The following is a 25162-nucleotide window of genomic DNA, read 5'->3' on the forward strand; positions in this document are numbered from 1 at the left end:
CCCCTTCCTCCCTTCTCTGGTGCGCATGCGCTGGGTGGGGGGCGCACCAGCCCACCTAGGGGTTGGTTCCCTTCCCCACTTAGCCCATCTAGCCTCCCGGGGTCGTTTCCCCCCTTCGGTGGTCCCCCGGGGCCACCTCCGGTGGTCTCGGTGGTCCCGGTACATTACCGGTGATGCCCGAAACACTTCCGGTGTCCAAAACCATCCATCCTATATATCAATCTTTACCGCCGGACCATTCCGGAGCTCCTCGTGACGTCCGGGATCTCATCCGGGACTCCGAACAACTTTCGGTAACCTCGTATAACAATTCCCTATAACCCTAGCGTCATCGAACCTTAAGTGTGTAGACCCTACGGGTTCGGGAGACAGGCAGACATGACCGAGACACCTCTCTGGCCAATAACCATCAGCGGGGTCTGGATACCCATGGTGGCTCCCACTTGCTCCACGATGATCTCATCGGATGAACCACGATGTCAAGGATTCAATCAATCCCGTATACGATTCCCTTTGTCTGTCGGTATAGAACTTGCCCGAGATTCGATCGTCGGTATACCTATACCTTGTTCAATCTCGTTACCGGTAAGTCTCTTTACTCGTTCCGTAGCACGTCATCGTGTGACTAACTCCTTAGTCACATTGAGCTCATGATGATGTTCTACCGAGTGGGCCCAGAGATACCTCTCCGTCACACGGAGTGACAAATCCCGATCTCGATTCGTGCCAACCCAACAGACACTTTCGGAGGTACCCGTAGTGCACCTTTATAGTCACCCAGTTACGTTGTGACGTTTGATACACCCAAAGCACTCCTACGGTATCCCGGAGTTGCACAATCTCACGGTCGAAGGAAAAGATACTTGACATTAGAAAAGCATTAGCATACGAACAATATGATCTAGTGCTAGGCTTAGGATTCGGTCTTGTCCATCACATCATTCTCCCAATGATGTGATTCCGTCATCAATGACATCTAATGCCCATGATCATCTATTGACTAACGAGCTAGCCAACTAGAGGCTTACCAGGGACACATTGTGATCTATTTATTCACACATGTATTACTGTTTCCTGTTAATACAATTATAGCATGAACAATAGACGATTATCATGAACAAGGAAATATGATAATAACCATTTTATTATTGCCTCTAGGGCATATTTCCAACAGTCTCCCACTTGCACTAGAGTCAATAATCTAGTTACATTGTGATGTATCGAACACCCATAGCATTATGGTGTTGATCATGTTTTGCTCGTGGAAGAGGTTTAGTCAACGGGTCTGCAATATTCAGATCCGTGTGTACTTTACAAATATCTATCACTCCACTCTGGACATGGTCCTGGATGGAGTTGTAGCGTCGCTTGATGTGCTTCGTCTTCCGGTGAAACCTGGGCTCCTTGGCTATGGCAATGGCTCCAGTGTTATCACAGAAGAGTGTCATAGGACCCGACGCGCTTGGAACCACTCCAAGGTCGGTGATGAGCTCCTTCATCCAAATTCCTTCATGAGCCGCTTCTGAAGCAGCTATGTACTCCGCTTCACATGTAGATGCTGCCACGACTTCTTGCTTGCTCCTGCACCAGCTCACTGCCCCGCCATTCAACACGTATACGTATCCGGTCTGTGACTTAGAGTCATCCGGATCTGTGTCGAAGCTAGCGTCGACGTAACCCTTTACGACGAGCTCTTCGTCACCTCCATAAACGAGAAACATTTCCTTAGTCCTTTTCAGGTACTTAAGGATATTCTTGACCGTTGTCCGGTGTTCCGTACCGGGATCACTTTGGTACCTCCCTACCAAACTTATGGCAAGGTTTATATCAGGTCTGGTACACAGCATGGCATACATTAGAGAGCCCACGGCTGAAGCGTAGGGGACAGAACTCATCTTCTCTCTATCTGCTGCCGTGGTCGGCGACTGAGTCTTACTCAATCTCATACCTTGCAAAACTGGCAAGAACCCTTTCTTTGAGTTTTCCATATTGAACTTCTTCAATATCTTGTCAAGGTATGTACTTTGCGAAAGACCTATGAGGCGTCTCGATCTATCTCTATAGATCTTGATGCCTAATATGTATGCAGCTTCTCCAAGGTCCTTCATTGAAAAACTTTTGTTCAAATAGGCCTTTATGCTCTCCAACATCTCTATATTATTCCTCATCAATAATATGTCATCTACATATAGTACGAGGAAAGCTACAGAGCTCTCACTCACTTTCTTGTACAGACAGGCTTCTCCGTAAACCTGTATGAACCCAAACGCTTTAATCACCTCATTAAAGCGAATGTTCCAACTCCGAGATGCTTGCACCAGCCCATAGATGGAGCGCTGGAGCTTGCACACTTTGTTAGCACCCTTAGGGTCGACAAAACCTTCTGGTTGCATCATATACAACTCTTACTTAAGGTTCCCGTTAAGGAACGCTGTTTTGACGTCCATTTGCCAAATTTCATAATCATAAAAGGCGGCAATTGCTAACATGATTCGGACTGATTTCAGCTTCGCTACGGGAGAGAAAGTCTCTTCGTAGTCAACTCCTTGAATTTGTCGAAAACCCTTTGCGACAAGTCGAGCTTTGTAAACGGTTACATTACCGTTTGCATCAGTCTTCTTCTTGAAGATCCATTTATTTTCTATGGCTCGCCGGTCATCGGGCAAGTCCACCAAAGTCCATACTTTGTTCTCATACATGGATCCTATCTCGGATTTCATAGCCTCAAGCCATTTGTTGGAATCCGAGCCCGCCATCGCTTCTTCATAGTTCGAAGGTTCACCGTTGTCTAACAACATGATTTCCATCACAGGGTTGTCGTACCACTCTAGTGCGGAGCGTGCCCTTGTGGACCTTCGCGGTTCAGTAGTAACTTGATCCGAAGCTTCATGATCATCATCATTAACTTCCTCTTCAGTCGGTGTAGGCGCCACACGAACAACTTCCCGTGCTGCGCTACTTTCCTGTTCGAGAGGGGGTGTAATTACCTCATCAAGTTCTACCTTCCTCCCACTTACTTCTTTCGAGAGAAACTCTTTCTCTAGAAAGGATCCGTTCTTGGCAACAAAGGTTTTACCTTCGGATCTTAGATAGAAGGTATACCCAATAGTTTCCTTAGGGTATCCTATGAATACGCATTTCTCCGCTTTGGGTTCGAGCTTTTCTGGTTGAAGTTTCTTCACATAAGCATCGCAGCCCCAAACTTTAAGAAACGACAACTTAGGTTTCTTGCCAAACCATAGTTCATACGATGTCGTCTCAACGGATTTAGACGGTGCCCTATTTAAAGTGAATGCTGCAGTTTCTAATGCGTATCCCCAAAATGATAGCGGTAAGTCGGTGAGAGACATCATAGATCGTACCATATCTAATAAAGTGCGATTACGACGTTCAGACACTCCGTTGCGCTGCGGTGTGCCAGGCGGCGTCAGTTGTGAAACGATTCCACACTTCCTTAGGTGTGTGCCAAACTCGTGACTCAAATATTCTCCTCCACGATCAGATCGTAGACATTTAATTTTTCTGTCACGTTGATTCTCAACCTCACTCTGAAATTCCTTGAACTTTTCAAACATCTCAGATTTGTGCTTCATCAAGTAGATATACCCATAGCTACTCAAATCATCGGTGAGAGTGAGAACATAACGATAACCACCGCGAGCTTCAACGTTCATTGGACAACACACATCAGTATGTATTATTTCCAATAAGTCGGTTGCTCTCTCCATTATTCCTGAAAATGGAGTCTTAGTCATCTTGCCCATGAGGCATGGCTCGCATGTGTCAAATGATTCAAAGTCAAGAGACTCTAATAGTCCATCAGTATGGAGCTTCTTCATGCGCTTAACGCTGATATGACCAAGGCGGCAGTGCCACAAGTATGTGGGACTATCATTATCAACTTTGCATCTTTTGGTACTCACACTATGAATATGTGTAACATCACGATCGAGATTCATCAAGAATAAACCATTCACCAGCGGAGCATGACCATAAAACATATCACTCGTATAAATAGAACAACCATTATTCTCTGACTTAAATGAGTAGCCGTCTCGCATTAAGCAAGACCCTGATACAATGTTCATGCTTAAAGTTGGTACTAAGTAACAATTATTAAGGTTTAAAACTAATCCCGACGGTAGATGTAGAGGTAGCGTGCCGACGGCGATCACATCAACTTTTGAACCATTCCCGACGCGCATCGTCACCTCGTCCTTGGCCAGTCTCCGCTTATTCTGCAGTTCCTGCTTTGAGTTACAAATGTGAGCAACAACACCGGTATCAAATACCCAGGAGCTACTACGAGCGCTGGTAAGGTACACATCAATAACATGTATATCACATATACCTTTAACGTTGTCGGCCTTCTTGTCCGCTAAGTATTTGGGGCAGTTCCGCTTCCAGTGACCCTTTCCCTTGCAATAGAAGCACTCAGTCTCAGGCTTGGGTCCGTTCTTTTTCTTCTTCCCGGCATCTGGCATACCGGGTGCGGCAACAGCTTTGCCGTCTTTCTTGAAGTTCTTCTTACCCTTGCCTTTCTTGAAACTAGTGGTCTTGTTGACCATCAACACTTGATGCTCTTTCTTGATTTCTACTTCTGCAGACTTGAGCATCGAGTACAACTCGGGAATGGTCTTCTCCATCCCTTGCATGTTGTAGTTAAGCACAAAGCCTTTGTAGCTTGGTGGGAGAGACTGGAGGATTCTGTCAATTATAGCATCATCCGGAAGTTCGACTCCAAGTGAAGTCAGACGACCATGTAACCCAGACATTTTGAGTACGTGCTCACTGACAGAACTGTTCTCCTCCATCTTACAGCTGAAGAACTTGTCGGAGACTTCATATCTCTCGACACGGGCATGAGCTTGAAAAACTAGCTTCAGCTCCTGGAACATCTCATATGCCCCGTGTTGCTCAAAACGCCTTTGGAGCCCCGTTTCTAAACTATATAACATGCCACACCTGCCCAGAGAGTAGTCATCACTCCGCGCTTGCCAGACGTTCAGAATGTCCTGGGCTGCTGCGGGAGCGGGAGGGTCACCTAGCGGCGCATTAAGGACATAAGCCTTTTTAGCTGCTTCAAGGATGAGCTTCAGGTTGCGAACCCAGTCCGCATAGTTGCTACCATCATCTTTCAGCTTGTTTTTCTCTAGGAATGCGTTGAAGTTGAGGTTGACGTTGGACATCTACAATATTTATAAAGACAACTTTTAGACTAAGTTCATGACAATTAAGTTCATTTAATCAAATTAAGTATGAACTCCCACTTAAATCGACATCCCTCTAGTCATCTAAGTGATACATGATCCATGTTGACTAACCCGTGTCCGATCATCACGTGAGACGGACTAGTCACCATGGTGAGCAACTTCATGCTGATCGTATTCAACCATACGACTCATGTTCGACCTTTCGGTCTCTTGTATTCGAGGTCATATCTGTACATGCTAAGCTCGTCGAGTCAACCTAGGTGTTTCGCATGTGTAAATCTGGCTTACACCCGTTGTATGCGAACGTTAGAATCTATCACACCCGATCATCACGTGGTGCTTCGAGACAACGAACCTTCGCAGCGGTGCACACTTAGGGGAATACGTTCTCGAAATTTTAAGAGGGATCATCTTATTATGCTATCGTCGTTTTAAGCAATAAGATGTAAAACATGATAAACATCACAATGCAATCATATAGTGACATGATATGGCCATTATCATCTTTGCTCTTTCGATCTCCATCTTCAGGCATCGCATGATCATCATTGTCACCGGCATGACACCATGATCTCCATCATCGTGTCTCCGTGAAGTCGTCAGGCCAACTACTACTATCACTACTACTATGGCTAACCGTTAGCAATGAAGTAAAAGTAGTAAGCACATGGCGTTGCATCTCATACAATAAATTAAGACAACTCCTATGGCTCCTGCCGGTTGTCATACTCATCGACATGCAAGTCGTGAAACCTATTACAATAACATGATCATCTCATACATCATACATGCAACATCACAACTTTGGCCATATCACATCACATGTCAAAATCCTGCAAAAACAAGTTAGACGTCCTCTAATTGTTGTTGCAAGTTTTACGTGGCTGATTTGGGTTTCTAGCAAGAACGCCTTCTTACCTACGTGACAGCCACAACGATGATATGCCAAAGCTATTTACCCTTCATAAGGACCCTTTTCATCAAATCCAATCCGACTAGAGTAGGAGAGACAGACACCCGCTAGCCACCTTTATGCACGATGTGCATGTCTGTCGGTGGAACCAGTCTCACGTAAGAGTACGTGTAAGGTCGGTCCGGGCCGCTTCATCCCACAATACCGCCGAAAAGAATAAGACTAGCAACGGCAAGCAAATTGACAAATCATCGCCCACAACTTTTGTGTTCTACTCGTGCATAGAATCTACGCATAGAAAATCTGGCTCGGATGCCACTGTTGGGTAACGTAGCATAAATTCAAAATTTTCCTACGTATGTTCAGATCTTCCTATGGAGAGACCAGCAACGAGAGAGGGGTAAGAGCATCTTCGTACCTTTGAAGATCGCTAAGCGGAAGCGTTGCTAGAACGCGGTTGATGGAGTCGTACTCGTAGCGATTCCGATCTAGTGCCGAACAACGGTACCTCCGCGTTCAACACACGTGCAGCCCGGTGACGTCTCCCGCACCTTGATCCAGCAAGGAGGAGGGAGAGGTTGGGGAAGAAGTCCAGCAACACAACGGCGTGGTGTTGATGGAGAGACGAGGTCTCCCGGCAGGGCTTCGCCAAGCACCGGCAGAGAGGAGGAGGAAGAGGAGCAGGGCTGCGCCGAGGGAGAGGGAAAAGTGCAATCTCCAATGGGCAAAACCCCTCTATATTTATAGGAGGAGGGGGAGGGGGTGCGCCACCCCTAGGGTTCCCCCCTAGGGGGTGCGGCAGCCACCAGATGCGAGGGGGGCGGCGGCTAGGGCAGGAAAAGGGGGGGCGCACCCTAGGTGGGCCTTGGGCCTCATCTGCGCCTAGGGTTTCCCCCTTCCTCCCTTCTCTGGTGCGCATGCGCTGGGTGGGGGGCGCACCAGCCCACCTAGGGGTTGGTTCCCTTCCCCACTTAGCCCATCTAGCCTCCCGGGGTCGTTTCCCCCCTTCGGTGGTCCCCCGGGGCCACCTCCGGTGGTCCCGGTGGTCCCGGTACATTACCGGTGATGCCCGAAACACTTCCGGTGTCCAAAACCATACATCCTATATATCAATCTTTACCGCCGGACCATTCCGGAGCTCCTCTGACGTTCGGGATCTCATCCGGGACTCCGAACAACTTTCGGTAACCTCGTATAACAATTCCCTATAACCCTAGCGTCATCGAACCTTAAGTGTGTAGACCCTACGGGTTCGGGAGACAGGCAGACATGACCGAGACACCTCTCTGGCCAATAACCATCAGCGGGGTCTGGATACCCATGGTGGCTCCCACTTGCTCCACGATGATCTCATCGGATGAACCACGATGTCAAGGATTCAATCAATCCCGTATACGATTCCCTTTGTTTGTCGGTATAGAACTTGCCCGAGATTTGATCGTCGGTATACCTATACCTTGTTCAATCTCGTTACCGGTAAGTCTCTTTACTCGTTCTGTAGCACGTCATCGTGTGACTAACTCCTTAGTCACATTGAGCTCATGATGATGTTCTACCGAGTGGGCCCAGAGATACCTCTCCGACACACGGAGTGACAAATCTCGATCTCGATTCGTGCCAACCCAACAGACACTTTCGGAGGTACCCGTAGTGCACCTTTATAGTCACCCAGTTACATTGTGACGTTTGATACACCCAAAGCACTCCTACGGTATCCGGGAGTTGCACAATCTCACGGTCGAAGGAAAAGATACTTGACATTAGAAAAGCATTAGCATACGAACAATACGATCTAGTGCTAGGCTTAGGATTCGGTCTTGTCCATCACATCATTCTCCCAATGATGTGATCCCGTCATCAATGACATCTAATGCGCATGATCAGGAAACCATGATCATCTATTGACTAACAAGCTAGCCAACTAGAGGCTTACTAGGGACACATTGTGATCTATTTATTCACACATGTATTACTGTTTCCTGTTAATACAATTATAGCATGAACAATAGACGATTATCATGAACAAGGAAATATGATAATAACCATTTTATTATTGCCTTTAGGGCATATTTCCAACAGCACCGTCGGGACCGGCGAAGCGGGAGGGCCCGCCGTACTGTTGGGGTGGCGCCGGTGGCGACTGGTTGTGCGGCGTGCCCAGGCCGCCGTATAGATCGGCCCGGAGACGGGGAGCGGCAGCGGCGGCTGCAGCAGCCTCGCGTCGAGTGGCGGCGACGTCAGCAGTGTTAGGAAAGCAACTTATCTGTATTGAATGCCCAAGGGGCATATATATATTACACATGACTTGAGGTGCAAGAAAAGTAAACATAGACTAATAAGGACTCCTAGACTAATACTAACAGACTAATAAGGACTCCTAGACTAATACTAATACTTCCTAACACCCCCCTCAAATGCAAAGCGTATGCAATAGCATTGCATTTGAAGAAGTGTAATACTGAAGAAAAAAAATGATAATCCAAATCCGCGTCTTGAGAGTGTCGTAGCATGAAGAGTCTTCAAAACTTGTCGAGTCACCGAAGGAGATAACAAAGTGATGGCACATCAGAGATAGACACCACATCACTTGAAGATACAAGATAAGTATCAAGAGAAGATGAGTTGTCAAAAGAAGATGGCACATCAGAGGAAGACACCACATCACTTGAAGATACAACATAAGTATCAAAAGAAGATGGGTTGTCAAAAGAAGATGGCACATCAAGAGAATAAAGCATTGCGCGGAAAATCATAGTCCACGACAACCGACGGCAAAATAAGCTCGGCGGTTAAAGCACGATGAACATAGATTGACAATGCAAAAGAAGTCCAGAAAATCCTATAGAAAACAACAAGGGCAAATAGGCCACAAAAGTTGTATAAAAAGGATCAGGACCGAAGAAAAGGCCGACAGGACTAAGGTTTGGTGGACTCGCATGGCATGAGAAAACACAAAATATGAACGGATTTTGTGGACGCAACGGAAAACAAAGAAAACTAAAAAACTAGGAAGAACTAGGAACAACGGGGACATAAGCACCATGTAGTAGCAGGAAACATCACCACGTATAGGAGGAAGCAGCTAGCAGCAGCATGCTAGTAGCAGCAGAACGCAGCAGGAGAGTAACACGTGAGCAGCCACAGTAGGCTGGAGGTGCAGGAGATGTCTGTGCCAGCAGCAGGGAGGTTGAGCAGCGTGGAGGTGGATGGCAGGCACGGCCATGTTAGGAAAGCAACAACACCCGTACTAGATGCTTGTCCGTTGCCTATAATCCTGTTGGAGACGAGACACTGCGATCTGCTGCAAGATCCGGCTGGAAGCGGTGGAACACGGCAGCCGGCGACGGAATCCGACTGAAGATCACGAGAGACGGCGGCCGGCGACGGGATCCGGCTAGAGGACAGCAGATCGAGCCCAACGGCCAGATCGCGAGCACGGCTGACGGGACGCCTGCGAATCTGAACAAAGCAGCCAGGGAGTCAACGGAGCAGAAGCACGGCTGATGGGAAGGAGCCTGCCGCGATATGGAGCAGGAAGACGGGATCCAATCGGGGCGATGGATTCAGCAGGGCGAGACGGGATCCAGCGAAGGGAACGGAAAAAAAAATTGGATCGTGAGGACGAGTTGCGGCGTCCGAAGACCTAAACCTTGCTCTAATACCATGTTAGGAAAGTAACTTATCTGTATTGAAGGCCCAACGGGGATATATATATTACACATGACTTGAGGTGCAAGGAAAGTAAACATAGACTAATAAGGACTCCTAGACTAATACTAATACTTCCTAACAAGCAGCAGCGTCGGTTGCCGCGGCCCGACGATCGCGGCGGAGGCCGCCTGGTGCGGCGGCTGCCACGGCAGCCGCGCCGGCCCATAGGCGGCGACTGATGGCGCGGCCGGCGGCGGTCCGTAGGGACCGGCCAAGAAGAGGCAGATCCCTTGCACGGCGGTGGTGAGATCGCGGATTGCTCCGGTGATCTCCTCCGGGGTGAGGGCGACAGGAAGCGACGGCGACGTGGTGAACATGATCGAGCCTGAAAAACCTGATACCAGATGTTATGGTAGCTAGGGTTTGAGCGGGAGAGAGAGAGAGCTGCGAGGGCGCGAGAGGGAAAAGGGTTTTCCTTCTTAATTCTTCCTGATTAGATTGATACATCTTCTCTCCATATATAGAGAGATTTACTTGACTCCCAAGTAAGGCTTACTTGACCCCTAAGCAAACCCTAAGACTAACGGGCCCAGGTCCATCATGTACTCTAACATCTCCTCTATGATGAATCATAGTCATAACTAGGTCAACAAAGTATTCTAGGATTAAGAGTTATTCCATTTCTTGGAGATGTAAAAGTGTGTAATAATGTGGGACAGTTTAAATTGAAGCAATATGATATGAATACAATGAAAACTCGACATTCTGGACTGTGTGTAACTCTTTCCAGAGCAGGAAAATCATTATAACTTAAATTTGACCATTTCCTTTGCTTGCTGAACATTGAACAATGCTTCCTCCATTCACAAATATAAGATGTTTTGGATATTTTAGGTATACGGGTAACACTAGAGTCCTGTTTAGGTACTAGTACAATACTTTAGCGTAACCTGTGAAAATGAAGGAAGCAGAGCGTCCACAAATACATCACACAATCTGGTCAGAGTTAATTAAAACGAGAGATGGTAGCTGAGTACATTTTGTGAGGAGTGCATCCCAAAGTTTTGCGTGCCCACGACCCTAATATGTAGCTGCGCGCCCCATCCTGGATTCTTCCCCAGAGAGTAAATTTGCACGACGTACCTCAGGAGCGCGTGTCGACGGCCCTGCCTCCGCCCGCAGGCACGGGTCACGGCGAGTGGACTCATCGGTGCCGCCGGACCCGGAGTAGCTCGCTGGATCCTCCTCGTGGCATGTGCCTTTTTTTCTTAGGGCTTGTTGAGCTGGTGCACTCAGGCTCAGCAGAACCCATTTATGTGGTACCTTTTATCTCTGTACTTTGGTGTGGAGTGCATTGCGTTGGTACCTTGCTGGAACTTGGTTGTGCTTATGGCGATTTGCTTTATATATAAATCGGGGTGAAAGCCTTTTTCGATAATGGTTGGCCTCTGAATCTAAGTCCAGTTCTTCTACCTGCTTCTGCACGACTACAGGTTATCTATAAAATCGTCACCTTCGGAGGTATCAACTGGCAGCACTGTTCACATTCCGGACTCGGTCCTTCCTTGTGTGGCCACACATCCATCTCAACATGCATATCTCCGCCACACCTAACTGTTGCACATGTCGCCTTTTAGTCGACCAACACTCAGCGTCATACAACATTGTGGGTCGAACCGCCGTCCTATAGAACTTGTCTTTTAGCTTTTGTGGCACTCTCTTGTCACAAAGAATGCCAGAAACTTGGTGCCACTTCATCCATCCAGCTTTAATTCGATGGTTCAGATCTACATCGATATCCCCATCCTTCTGCAGCATTGACCTCAAATATCGAAAAGTGTCCATCTGATGCACCAACTGCCAATCCAAGCTAACCTCCTCCTCCTCATGCCTAGTAATACCGAAACTGCACTTCTCGGTTTTAGTTCTACCAAGTCTATTGTAAAAAAAACTGTTCATTAACCCTATAAAGGTTCTGTTCACACATAACATAATTTTTGGCTACCAGTTGCAGCTTGACATGTGTTACAGGAGTCGTTTCCTATTGTTGGAGTATAAGATCAGAATATCAAGAAAAGGCCATAGTGCACGTTACGTGGATACCTTAATTATTGATTATAAACTAATAAAGTGACAGTGATTCTTGTTAGGTCTTAAAAAAAGAAAAAAGAAAACCTTTATTACAGATTAGATGAAATGAGACTGCTTCTCATCCAATCATTGAAAAAAAAAATAACAACATAATTTCAACCTCCTGCTGATTCAGTTGCACAATGAGACTGCTTCTCATCCAATCATTGTTTACTATGCATGGTAAAGATTAGATGCCACAGAATTTCAACCTCCTGCTGATTCAGTTGCACCCCGTTTAAGGAAAAGAATGTAGCTGCCAACAAATAAGTTGTAAAATAGTTCTGACCTGCTCAAGTCAAACCCAATCTAACCCCTGTAGGCCTGCTACATAAATGATGTTGCTGTTGTGGGTTGGTGTGCATAGCTTCAGCATTATATTTTCTTTATGCATGAATTGATGACGACTACATGAAACTAGGAAGCTAAGACAAGACTTCTGGGGAAATCATTTGACCAAGCTAGCTCGCATGGCATGCACCCTGCCAACACAAGTGAAGGGATGCCAGATGCTGAGAAGAACATGTACACTTGAGGAGCTAGTCGAGGCCATATGATGATAGCTACCAAATTATTCCATCAACCAATTGCACTGGTCAGTGGCTACTTACTGATCATAATTACAACAAATTATTCCATCAACCAACTAATAGTGAGCAGTGACCACTTACCGCTGATAGGTATTTTAACTATAATTGCACCCATTTCATCGACCTAATAATGCAAATCAACATTGTATGAAAATGCAAACAATGTTCAGTAACAACCCCTTTGCGTACCTCATGTGCTCTTCTCCAAATCGTATATGTGAATCGACCTTGACATCAATGATGGAATGTGTGTATGCAGTCCAAATGATGCTACTTCTAATGTACTTCACAGATCACATCTCGTGAATCTGTCGGATCCGATCTTTTGGTAAAAACAGGTGTTTTCCTGCTCACCAAAAAGGGAACATCAAAGGGTGAACTTTCTGTTCTGCCACCAAATGTCAGTACCTCAGGGCATAGTAAAACTGGTAGGAGAAATGGTCAGATTAAGTATTAACACATCGACGTCCTCAGAAGTCAAACTTACAAATAAACCACATTAGATATGTAGCATCAGCTAACCATTGAGGTGTTGACCCAAATTTTCTTTTCACGACTAGTCACTGCAACCAGACCTGATCATACAATAGAGAACAGAGCAGGTTCTTCCTTTCCATCTTGCTCTTTCTTCATCACATAATTTGGCACTTCGTCCTGGCAGACAAAAGTTTAAGCCACTGGTTTCCAAGCTAGATTATCGAGGAAACAATGCAGCCACTCAGTCACTCAAACCGGAACGGTTTCACCATTCCTTTCTTCGGTTTGGCTCTTGTCCTGCTGCTTTGCTTGGATTCTCCCACCAGTTCCTGCACAGACCAGGAGAAGGGCTCCCTTCTCCAGCTCCTTACTGGACTTTCGAGGGATGGCGGCCTCACAGCATCGTGGCAAATCGACACGGACTGTTGCACGTGGGAAGGGATCACCTGCAACCAAGATAGGACGGTCACTGATGTTTCGCTGGCATCTCGAGGCCTTAAGGGGTCCATCTCACCGTTCCTTGGCAACCTCACCAGCCTTTTGCGCCTCAACCTGTCCCAGAACTCGCTGTCCGGTGGGTTGCCACCGAAATTAATGTCATCCAGTAGCATCCTTGTCCTTGACATCAGCTTCAACTGCCTGACAGGAGGCCTGAGTGAGTTGCCATCTTCAACCCCTGCACGGTCTCTGCAGGTATTGAACATCTCAAGTAACTTGTTTACAGGAAGGTTTCCATCCACAACATGGAAGGTGATGAAAAGCCTGGCCGTGCTTAAAACCAGCACCAACAGTTTTACTGGGCAGATACCAACTATGCCCTGTGTTAGCGCGCCGTCTTTTGCAGTGCTTGAACTCAGTTTCAACCAACTCAGTGGGCACATCCCTCGAGGACTCAGTAATTGCTTGGCACTGAAATCGCTCAACGCTGGCTACAACAAGCTCAGTGGGACACTTCCGGACGAACTCTTCAAGGTAACGTCGTTAGAGCACCTATCGTCACCTAACAATCGGTTAGAAGGAGTGCTAGATGGCATCATCAAGCTCACAAATATGATCACCCTTGATCTTGGGAAGAATGAGCTCAGTGGAAATATTCCAGATTCTATAGGTGAGCTCAAGAGATTGGAGGAGATCCATTTGGGCCACAACAACATGTCAGGGGAGCTGCCATCAGCTCTGAGCAACTGCACGAATCTTATAACGGTTGACCTCAAGGCAAACCAAGTTAGCGGAGAACTTACCTAGGTCAACTTTGTAAGACTGTCCAACCTAAGAAAATTAGATCTTATGTTCAACAACTTAACCGGCACAATTCTAGAAAGCATATACTCCTGCAGCAAGCTGACTGCACTACGGCTATCATACAATCATTTCCACGGTCAATTGTCAGAAAAGATAGGCAATCTGAAATCTCTCTGCTTTCTATCACTTGTTAATTTATTCACAAGAACACTTCAGGTCCTTGGGACTACCAGGAGCCTAACCACCCTTTTTATTGGGTTCAACTTCCTGCATGAGACAATGCCAGAGGATGACAGCATTGATGGTTTTGAGAATCTTCATGTCCTTTCTATGAGTTACTGTTCATTGTCTGGAACAGTGCCTGATTGGTTATCAAAGCTCGCAAATTTGGGGATTTTATTTTTGCAAAGCAACCAACTAACTGGACCAATACCTGACTGGATTAGCAGCCTAAACTTGCTCTTCCATCTAGACATATCTAACAACAGTTTTACAGGGGAAATTGCAATTCCCATTGCAGAGATGCCAATGCTAAAATCAGACAGACTGCACCAAATGTCTTCTTTGAGCTGCCTGTTTATGCTTTCAGTCCATTTATCCAATACCTCCAACCCGGTGCTTGGCTGAAAGTGCTTAATCTAGCCATCAAAAAATTCACTGGTGTGATCCCGGGGGAGATCGGCCAATTAAGAGCACTCATTTGACTTAATTTGAGCTCCAACAAATTACCAGGAGAGACCCCCAACCGATCTGCACCCTCACGAACCTGCAGATGCTTGACTTGTCCAGCAACCATCTTGCTGGCAAAATTCCGACTGCACTGAACAATCTGCACTACCGCTTAGCACTGAACAATCTTGAAGGCCCTATTCCAACTGCAAGCCAGCTTAGCACGTTTCCAGATTCTAGCTTTCATGGAAACCCAAAATTATGTGGTCCTATGATTGTCAACCACTGCGGTTCAGCAGAAGCAGGCCCGGAGTCCATCATCTCTAGAGAACAGATTGGCAGTAAGGTCATCTTTGCGACCGCCTTTGGTGCTTTCTTTGGAGTGGGAGTTCTATATGATCAGATGGTCTTAGCTAGATATTTTGGCTAAAACCTTGTAACTGTTATGACTACCCAAACCGTTACGTGATCTCAAGTGGTTCTAGTTCAGCAAGACCATGTCAGTGGCTCCAGCCCCAGCAAGAACAACATCCCTTGTAAACCTGCTATCTTTAGTTAGGGACATTCATCACTGTACTCCATGTAACAGAAACATGATTAGTGAGTGAGCAACGTCAACAGCGTGTAAGCATATTATTTCTGTATAATGTGTAACTATTTGGTCAGCATCTACTTTGATGCACATGAATAGGATGATAATGTTTCTCTTGGAAGTTGACCAGAGGAGGACGCATAATAAGCAAAATCGCCAAAGCACACATAAGCAATCTGCAGTCTAACACACTCAAATCTGTAACTATTTACAGTCTAGCAATCTGCAGGGAAGGAAACCTAAAGCTCGATGCAGAAAAACACGCGCTAGGAGAAAATTTTGTGTAACTATTTGCACACTCAATTTGCAATCTAGCATCTAACTCCAACCCAGGGTCGCAATTAATTATCCACAGAAAACAACACGGGCCCTGAGAGAAAATTCAGAAATGTCAACAAAGGTAGTACTACAATGTGGAACTAAGCAGCTGGTCCGTGGTTCCTACAATACCTCGCCCAAGCCATGACATGATCCAAAGTGGTCCTCAGTTCAGCAAGATCACTAAGTCAGTGGCTCCAGCCCCAGCAAGGTCAACATCCCTGGTAAACCTGGTATATCAAGCTATTGGGATTCAATCTATACTCCATGTGAACGAAAATGATTAGTGCGTACACGGCAGGAGCAGGCGTGAGGGCGAGGCAGCGCGTCGTCCAAGATGAAGACGCGGGCGTGGGCAGCAGCGGCGGCAGATCAACCCGGCCAGCCATCGACGCTGCAAAAAGGACAGGCACAGAGACAAAGAAGGGCAGACCAAGATCGAGCAATGGCAGCACGGGCGAAATGAACAATAAAGCAATGCAAGAATTGTTAAATAAAACAAAAAAAGAAAATAATGGAAAAAAGAAGGAAGGAAGGACTTGCCGGGATGGATCGCTTCGCCAAAATCCAGACTGAAATCGCGCGAGGGGGGCGAATGGAGTTGTTTGTGCTCGTACAAACTACGAGCGGGATGATATAGGCATACCACCGCGTACAAACTACGATGACCGAATCCGACTCGAACTCGAACTTCCGCCATGACAGTTGTCGCCGCAAAATACCCGCTTGGGCCGGGCAAAACAGCAAGCGTTGGTGGGATTCGAACCCGCTAATTTCTAGTTAGTTGTACACCATAGTAACCAACGGGCCAGCCCTATGCCTTGCGTTCTCGCCCTCGTCCGCCCGTTGATCGCCTTGGATTTCCCATCGTTGGTGCTGATGTTCTTGAGCCGACTTCCTATCGTCAGGCTGTTGTTCATCCTGAATGGCAGTTTCCGATGGCAGAGGAGATTGCTGCTCTTGAACGCACTGGTACGTGGGATCTTGTTTCCCTTCCTCCCGGAGTCCGTCCCATCACTTGTAAGTGGGTCTACAAGGTTAAGACTCGCTCCGATGGTTCTCTTGAGCGTCACAAAGCTCGTCTTGTTGCTTGTGGTTTTCAACAGGAGCATGGTCGTGATTATGACGAGACTTTTGCTCCTATGGCCCATATGACCACTGTTCGTACACTTCTTGTTGTGGCCTCTGCACGCCACTTGTCTATATCTCAGCTTGATGTTAAGAATGCCTTTCTTAATGGTGAGCTGCGTGAGGAGGTGTACATGCAGCCACCACTTGGGTATTCTGTTCCTGATGCCATGGTATGTCGTCTTCGTCGCTCTCTCTATGGCCTTAAGCAAGCCCCTCGCGCCTGGTTTGAGCGTTTTGCCTCTGTGGTGACCGTCGTTGGTTTTTCAGCGAGTGCTCATGATCCAGCATTGTTTATTCACCTTTCTCCTCATGAGCAGACTCTTCTTCTTCTCTATGTTGATGACATGATCATCACTGGGGATGACCCCGAGTATATTGCCTTTGTAAAGGCCTGTCTTAGTGAGCAGTTTCTTATGTCTGATCTTGGACCTCTTCGCTACTTTCTTGGGATTGAAGTCTCTTCTACCTCTGATGGCTTTTTTATATCCCAGGAAAAGTATATCCAGGATCTTCTTGCTCGTGCTGCTCTTACTGACGAGCGCATTGTTGAGACTCCTATGGAGCTCAATGTTCACCTCCGTGCTATTGATGGTGATCCCCTGCCTGACCCGACGCGTTATCGTCATCTTGTTGGCAGTCTTGTCTATCTAGCTGTCACTCGTCCGGATATCTCTTATCCGGTTCATACTCTGAGTCAGTTCGTCTCCGCTCTCACATCGGTTCACTACAGTCATCTCCTTCGTGTTCTCCGATATCTTTGAGGCACGATCTCTCACCGTCTATTCTTTCCTCGCTCCAGTTCTTTACAGCTTCAGGCCTATTCGGATGCTACGTGGGCTAGTGATCCTTCAGATCGCCGTTCACTTTCTGCTTACTGTGTTTTTCTTGGTGGTTCTCTCATTGCCTGGAAGACGAAGAAACAGATTGCAGTTTCCCGTTTGAGTGCAGAGGCTGAGTTGCGAGCGATGACTCTTTTGACGGCAGAGGTGACTTGGTTGCGGTGGTTACTTCAGGATTTTGGTGTTTCTGTCACTACACCGACTCTGCTCTTATCTGACAGTACAAGTGCTATTAGCATTGCGCGTGATCCTGTGAAGCATGAGCTCACCAAGCATATTGGTGTTGATACTTTCTATGTGCGCGCTGGTGTGCAGGATCAGGTTATTGTTCTTCAGTATGTGCCTTCCGAGTTACAGTTGGCGGATTTCCTGATGAAGGCCCAGTCCAGAGCACAACATGGCTTTTATCTCTCCAAACTCAGTGTTGTTCATCCACCATGAGTTTGAGGGGGGTGTTAGAGTTATAATATAAGCCATGTACCCCTTTGTATTTATCCCGTTGTATAAGGGGTTTCCTGCATATGTTCCACACATGTACATATATATATATCGGCCTATGGCCTCATGGGAATACAAGTTGCATATTCCTAACACACTATACTATCCTACAAATGCTAAAGCTTATTTAACTAGAATGAAATCCTGATTTTCAAAAGTAATCTAATGCTTATATGAGAGTCAGATGTTTAAATTGGCATGTGTAAAGTGCTAACCCAGAAGCCTCACCTATCAGAGCAACTTTTTCTCCCCCTTGTTGTGAGGTACAACCTTGGAGCAGGCTGACTTTATTTCTTCCTGCATAATTAGGGTGTCTCTGGCCGAAAGCATCCTCTTGAACTGCTAAAGTAATTAAGTTAGATAAAGAAACACCGTGGACGTGGAACCACTAATTTCAGAACAATCATACACTGTTTCATTTCAGAATTATTTTTACTGATTCTCCCACGAGCTAACAGCATGGCGCGTAAGAAAGCAAGTAGGCACAAAGTCTATTATTGATTGTGAATATGCATCAGGGAGACCATGTCACAGCAGATGTACCATGACCATGATAAAAACAATGCAAATATATTCTAGGCATGAATAGTACATCAGGTTGAAAATTGTCTAGCACAGGTAGCATAGTATAGCAGGGGAAGGTACAAAAGTGTGCATCGGAGATCAGACCATCCTTAAATTACATAGGAAGGTGCTTTTGTTTTGCGAGAAACATAGGAAGGTGCTTATTCTAGTAGAAAGCCAATGGCGTTAAACTGGTTTGTTATTGTCAATGTTAATCACTTAGGAGGGGGTTTGACAGGGATTGAGGAGGATATAATTCCCTACAAGTCAAAATCCACCCCAATATCCTCCAATCCTGTTGAGAAGAGGTGTAACCGAACAAGGATCGTACTGGGATGGTGTAAAAGCTGCGTGAGGAGCTGTGGAAAACTCGCCTTCCACTATTTGTAGTACGAAATGAACACCAGTTTCATAATTTCCAATCTCGCAGTGTTAGTGAGGACTGATTCAACAAACCTCGCGGCCATGCTATTGCGGTTGCGGGTCGGGCACCTAGCACAAGCAGCAACAGCAGGGCGATGGCTCGTCGGCGCCAGGTTGCAGTGCTGCACAGCCTCAGGGGTGCGGGGCGGTGGGCGGCCCGGCCAGATCGGCGTTCGTCGGCGGCGGGAGCGAGACCACCTAGAAGAACATGGGCTGCGGCAGCGAGCGCGCGTGGCGGCGGGGGGCGCCAGAGGGGGGCCCCTTGCCGTTGGGCGATGAGAGGCGCACCTGCTGATGAACCGGGAAACGAGGCGACGGGGAGAGCCGCCGGCTGTACGCCGACGTGGCGGCGAGGTCGAGCTGGGTCGGGGAACGAGGCACCGGCGGCGACAGACGCTAGCGCACCCGATCAGCGCCACCGGAGGGAGAGAGATCGCCGCCAGCGGGCGGTTTAGTCGAACACTTTGTTAGCAAAGACCCGCTGTCCTCTCCTGCTCACGCTTTGAAGGTGTTTGCGAGAATGTCTCTGTGTTGCAGAGCATGCCGTGCCTTCTGACACTTGTTTGCAGAAAGAATGCAGAACGCGATCGTCTCATTCCATCGCAGATAAGATCAGTGCCAAGCTCGAGAATAAATAAATGGTAGTCCTGATTTGTATTTAATCATGTCCACCTAGCCCTTTATATCATAATATTTGTTGTTGGGAGAGAACTAGTTTAGTTCTCTCCAACAACAAATATTATGGAACAGAGGGAGTACATACTAAAAATAGCTACAAACTTCTTGCTGACCTTGATGAGCATAGCCCACCTAGCTACACACTGAAAACACTCTAACAACCTATTGGAGCATAGTCCAGCTAGCTGCATACTGAAAACAACTTCAGTCTTGCTGATCAACGAGCATCGGAGCGACTGTTCTAGCTAGCTTGTGCTTGTAGAGGAAGGTCGGCATGGGCAGCTCGCTGGGGTCCGGCGACACGACGAATGTCGGGCCAGCGAAGAAGGATGCCTCCGAGTCCGCCTCCATCTTAGTCAGAGGCTTCTTCTCAGACCGGTCGATCGACGGAGCGAGGCCAGCGAGGAGTGATGCCTCCGACTCTGCCACCATCTCAGCCGGAGGCCTCGGCTTCTTCTCGCACCGGTCGACGGACGGCGCGCAGCTCGCCGGCCTCTTCCAGTTCTCCCTCGCCGTCTTCCCGCGCCCGCGGCCGGGGCTGTTCAAGGTCACGTCATGGCGGAGTGTCTTGTCTCTGATCCAGCTTTGGCTCACCGAGGCGCGTCCAGGCTGCTGCTTCTTGGCGTCCAGCTCCACGCGAGGCGCGTACACGGCAGGAGCAGGCGTGAGGGCGAGGCAGCGCGTCGTCCAAGATGAAGACGCGGGCTTGGGCAGCAGCGACGGCAGATCAACCCGGCCAGCCATCGACGCTGCAAAAAAGACAGGCACAGAGACAAAGAAGGGCAGACCAAGATCGAGCAATGGCAGCACGGGCGAAATGAACAATGAACCAATGCAAGAATTGTTAAATAAAATAAAAAGGAAAGTAATGGAAAAAAGAAGGAAGGAAGGACTTGCCGGGATGGATCGCTTCGCCAAAATCCAGATTGAAATCGCGCGAGGGGGGCGAATGGAGTTGTTTGTGCTCGTACAAACTACGAGCGGATGATATAGGCATACCACCGCGTACAAACTACGATAACCGAATCCGACTCGAACTTCCGCCATGACAGTTGTCGCCGCAAAATACCCGCTTGGGCAGGGCAAAATAGCGAGCGTGGGTGGGGTTCGAACCCGCGCACCATAGTAACCAACGGGCCAGCCTTAGCTAATCTATTTATATAAATCCTCTTTCTGATTATAATCATTCTTCTTTCCTTTTTTTAAAATTGTTTTAATTTTCTGTTTTTGGAACGATTTTTTTGGGATCTTATATTATTATTATTTTCAATTTTTTCCTTTTCTTTTTTTGCTATATATGTCCGAACTATTTCCAATTTCGTTAACTCTTTTTTCAAAATATTTAAAATGTCAAAATGGATGAGTTTTTTTCTCAAATTATTGAACTTCTTAAAATAGTTCATGCATTTTTTTCAAAACCGACGACCTTTTTCAAGATTGATGAACTTTTTTACGGTTTGTGAATTTTTTCATTTCTTCAACTTTTTTTAAAATTTGTTCACTTTCAAGTCTGTTCACTTTTTTTAAAGAAAATCAAGGTTTTCCAAAATATTTTCAAACAATTCAAAAATTTATGTGATGCAGTGACAATGTTGTGCAATTTTGTGTTTACTAACGCGGCTACCATTGCTCTTAAACATTTCATGGTGTTGTAAATTGCTAGAATCCGCTCTCTCAAGCGGTTAGCCCAAGATGAAGACAATTGCTACGGCTTGAGTTCAATTCTTTGGGAGAGCCTTTTTTTGGTGTGTGTTTTTTCGTTGTAATACGATTTTTGTGAGCAGGCTAGACGATCAAAGACTCACGACCCTCCCTAGGCGCTCCCGCGAGAGCCCCCGGGAGGCAACCCTAGATCTGTCGCGTCCCCACCCCTCATCTGCCCTCCCCACACCGTAGTGAGCGCATGCTCGCCGATGGCGGCAGGTCCCTTCGTCTCCTCGCTTGGGGTGTGCGGCGCGGGCTGGCCCTCATGACCGGGATGCAGCGCTAGTTGCCGGACACGGCAGCGCATCAGCGCTCTGGTGCGGGCTGGCGATGAGGGTGTGGCGGTGATGCGACGTGCAACATGATGGTGGTGGAGGCCAGCTGGAGGTGACAGTGGTGAGGACTTCGTGCGTCCGGATGTGCCTATGACGTTGTGGATCATGGGCAGCCTGGCTCGTCGGCATCTTCTCTCCCCGTGGCATGATGGTGTGGGGGCGGCGCGTCAACGATGGATGTGGGCGACCCCTGTTCAGTCAGGCCCTTGCGGCTGGAAGACGGCACTCGGCGCGGGAGGGCCTCCCTGGTGAGCTACCTCAGTTGCGACGGCAGGTCGATTTGGTCTCCCCCGTCGGCGGGTGCAGGTTTGTGAATGTCCTCACGGAGAGTTTCTGCCAGCTACCATGATGGGGCGACACGAGGATGCTCCTCCCCCTTTCCTCATTATCGACAGGGAGCTCGGTTGGAGGGATGGGTGGCCTTGGCGCGGTCACGTCACTTATCGTCGGCACGGGTGTGACGGTACGGATTCATCCACTTCCATTTCTAGCCCGTTCCTCGGCCGCGGGGCAGGTTGGCGCAGCTTGATGACCCACAAGTATAGGGGGTCAATCGTACTCATTTCGATAAGTAAGAGCGTCTAAACCAACGAGGAGAAGAAGGAAATGACAAGCGGTTTCAGCAAGGTAATTTCTACAAGCGCTGAAATAGCGGTAATAAGTTGTTTGATAGCAAGATAATTGTAACAAGTGACAAATAGCAATAGTAACAATATGTGCAGCAAGGTAGCCCAATCGTCTTATGGCAAAGGACATGTGAGAAAAATTTCTTATAATAGGCAAAGCGTTCTTGAGGGCATACGGGAGTTTCATCTAGTCACTTTCGTCATGTTGGGTTAATTCGCGTTTGGTATTTTGATAATTTGATATGTCGGTACACCGGTGTTTGGGTGATGTTCTTACTTGAACAAACCTCCCACTTATTATTAACCCTCCCGCACGCATCCGCAACTACGAGAAAATTATTAAGAATAAATTCTAACCATAAGATTAAACATAGGGATCCAAATCAGCCCCTTACGGAGTAGTGCCTAGACTCGGGTGTAAGTTTCTGTCACTCTCGCAACCCACCCTCTAACTACTAATCCACGATGCATTCCCTTAGGACCAAAGATGGTGAAGTGTTATGTATTCGACGTTCACATAACATCACTAAGGGAATCACAGTATTCATATCATCAAAATATCGAACGTATATCAACTTCACATGACTACTTGCAACATGATTTCTCCCGTGGCCTCAAGAACAAAAGTAACTACTCACAAGTGATAAACATGTTCATGATTAGAGAGGTATTAAATAGAATAATGGATCTGAACATATGATCTTCCACGAAATAAACCATAAAGCATCAACTACAAGATGTAATCAACACTACTAGACACACCCTAGGTACCAATACGAGGTTTCGATACAAGATTGAGTACAAGAGATGAAATAGGGTTTTGAGAGGAGTTGGTGGTGATGAAGATGTTGATGAAGATTGGCCTCCCCAAGATGAGAGTGTTGTTGGTGAGGACGATGGCCTCGATTTCCCTCTGTGGGAGGGAAGTTCCTCCGGTGGAATCGCTCCGCTGGAGGGAAAAAGTGCTCGTTCCCAGGTTCCGCCTCGAGACGGCGGCGCTTCGTCCCGAAAGTCCTCCTCTTAAATTTTTTCAGGGTAAAACAGAATTTATACCAGAAGATGATCACCAGAGGTGGGCCAGGGGGCCCACTAAGGCCGCGCCAGGGGGTCTGGTGCGTCCTGGTGTCTAGTGGGCGCCTAGTAGCCCCCTTCTCATATTTCTTCACTCCGGTATTTTTTATTTTTTATAAAATTAGTCTCCGTAAATTTTCAAGCTAATTGATTTGTGCAAACTACGTATCTCTGACGTAGCTTTTTTAGGATCAGAATTCCGTCTACCGGCATTCTCTCACTTGATGTAAACCTTGCATATTATGAGAGAAAAGGCATTACAATTACTCCACCAAGTGGCAAAATGCATAAAAACACTATAAATAACAGTAATAAAACATGATGCAAAATGGACGTATCAACTCCCCCAAGCTTAGACCTCGCTTGTCCTCAAGCGAAAGCCAATAACGAAAATCATGACCACATGCTTTGAGACAACATCTTTCATCATATAACTTTACAGCATATGTTTATAAAATACATAGCAGCATATTTTTCATTATTATAACAACAAATAAAACTTTATAAAACACTTCATCATAACATTTCAACATATAACTTTTATCATAAAGGCTTCTTATAGACAAGTAACAATTCATCACAACATTGAAGTATGAAGCATAAACTCTATTGAAAACTAACAAACTATATTTTCAGTCAATTTGCAACAGAATTCATCATATTTTCACGAAGGGTCACATATCAGAGCTTTTAAACAAGTGTACATACTCAACCATCATTTAGTCTTTTATGATTGCTAACACTCACCGCATTCATATAAGCAAAAGGTTTCAACCGGACACATAGAAAGATAGGGGCTTAGTGTGTTGCCTCCCAATGCATTCACCTCAAGGGTGATGTCAACAATAATAACTCCTGCACACCCACATTCAGCTAGATATATATGTCTAGATATTTCCCCACCACATGATGCTTGCCAAAGAGAAGATAAAGGAAGTAGAGGAAAATACTTTGACTCTTGCACAAAAATAAATACATAAAGGTAAAAGATAGGCCCTTCGCAGAGGGGAGCAGAGGTTGTCATGCGCTTTTTGGTTGTATGCTAAATCTCTTAGTCCAAAGGAACATTACGTTATATTGCCCCTGTGATGGTAACCTTTATTATCTAGACTGTCACTTTTATTATCGCCATCACAAGTATGTACAACGCTTAATTTCCCTTGCACTGAATGATCAAACATGTTTAGAAGCAATTTTTATTGCATTGTGAATCGATGACAACTTACTTGAAGGATCTTACTCGATCCATAGGTAGGTATGGTGGACTCTTGAAACATGGATTTGGGTTTAAGATTTTGGATGCACAAGTAGTATCTCTATGTAGTGCGGAATTTTGGCTAGCAAAGGTATTGGAAAAGCACCACATATAATAGGATCTATAACAATATAATTTCTGTGTGAACGTGAACAAGCATAAATCATTACGATTGTCTTCCTTGTCTAGTGTCAACATTTTTGGCATATTATAATTAATGGAGGTTCACAATCATGAAAGATG

The 25162-nt window shown here is 46.5% G+C and overlaps 1 protein-coding gene and 1 pseudogene across 2 annotated transcripts; one reads left to right on the forward strand and one right to left on the reverse strand.

Moving 5' to 3' along the window:
* Positions 1-10031: 10031 nt before the first annotated feature.
* Positions 10032-16083, forward strand: LOC123404436 (annotated as a pseudogene).
* A 2198-nt stretch (positions 16084-18281) lies between these two features.
* Positions 18282-20867, reverse strand: LOC123404437. Of its 2 annotated transcripts, none has more exons than XM_045098364.1 (2): positions 19284-20867; positions 18282-18602 (listed from the first exon to the last, which is right to left on the reverse strand). In XM_045098364.1, the coding sequence occupies exon 1, from the start codon at positions 20670-20672 to the stop codon at positions 20133-20135; it is 540 nt and encodes a 179-aa protein (XP_044954299.1). In that variant the 5' UTR covers positions 20673-20867; the 3' UTR covers positions 18282-18602; positions 19284-20132. The 2 variants fall into 2 exon arrangements, with proteins under 2 accessions (XP_044954299.1, XP_044954300.1); XM_045098365.1 differs by having other exon boundaries at positions 18282-18605.
* Between the last annotated feature and the right edge of the window lie 4295 nt (positions 20868-25162).

This window comes from Hordeum vulgare, chromosome 6H (genome assembly GCF_904849725.1).
Source record: "Hordeum vulgare subsp. vulgare chromosome 6H, MorexV3_pseudomolecules_assembly, whole genome shotgun sequence".
NCBI classification, from domain to species: Eukaryota; Viridiplantae; Streptophyta; class Magnoliopsida; order Poales; family Poaceae; genus Hordeum; species Hordeum vulgare.

Coding starts and splice junctions, on each gene's coding strand:
- LOC123404437 (XM_045098364.1), bottom strand. CDS start 20,672: ATGGCTGGCCGGGTTGATCTGCCGTCGCTGCTGCCCAAGCCCGCGTCT.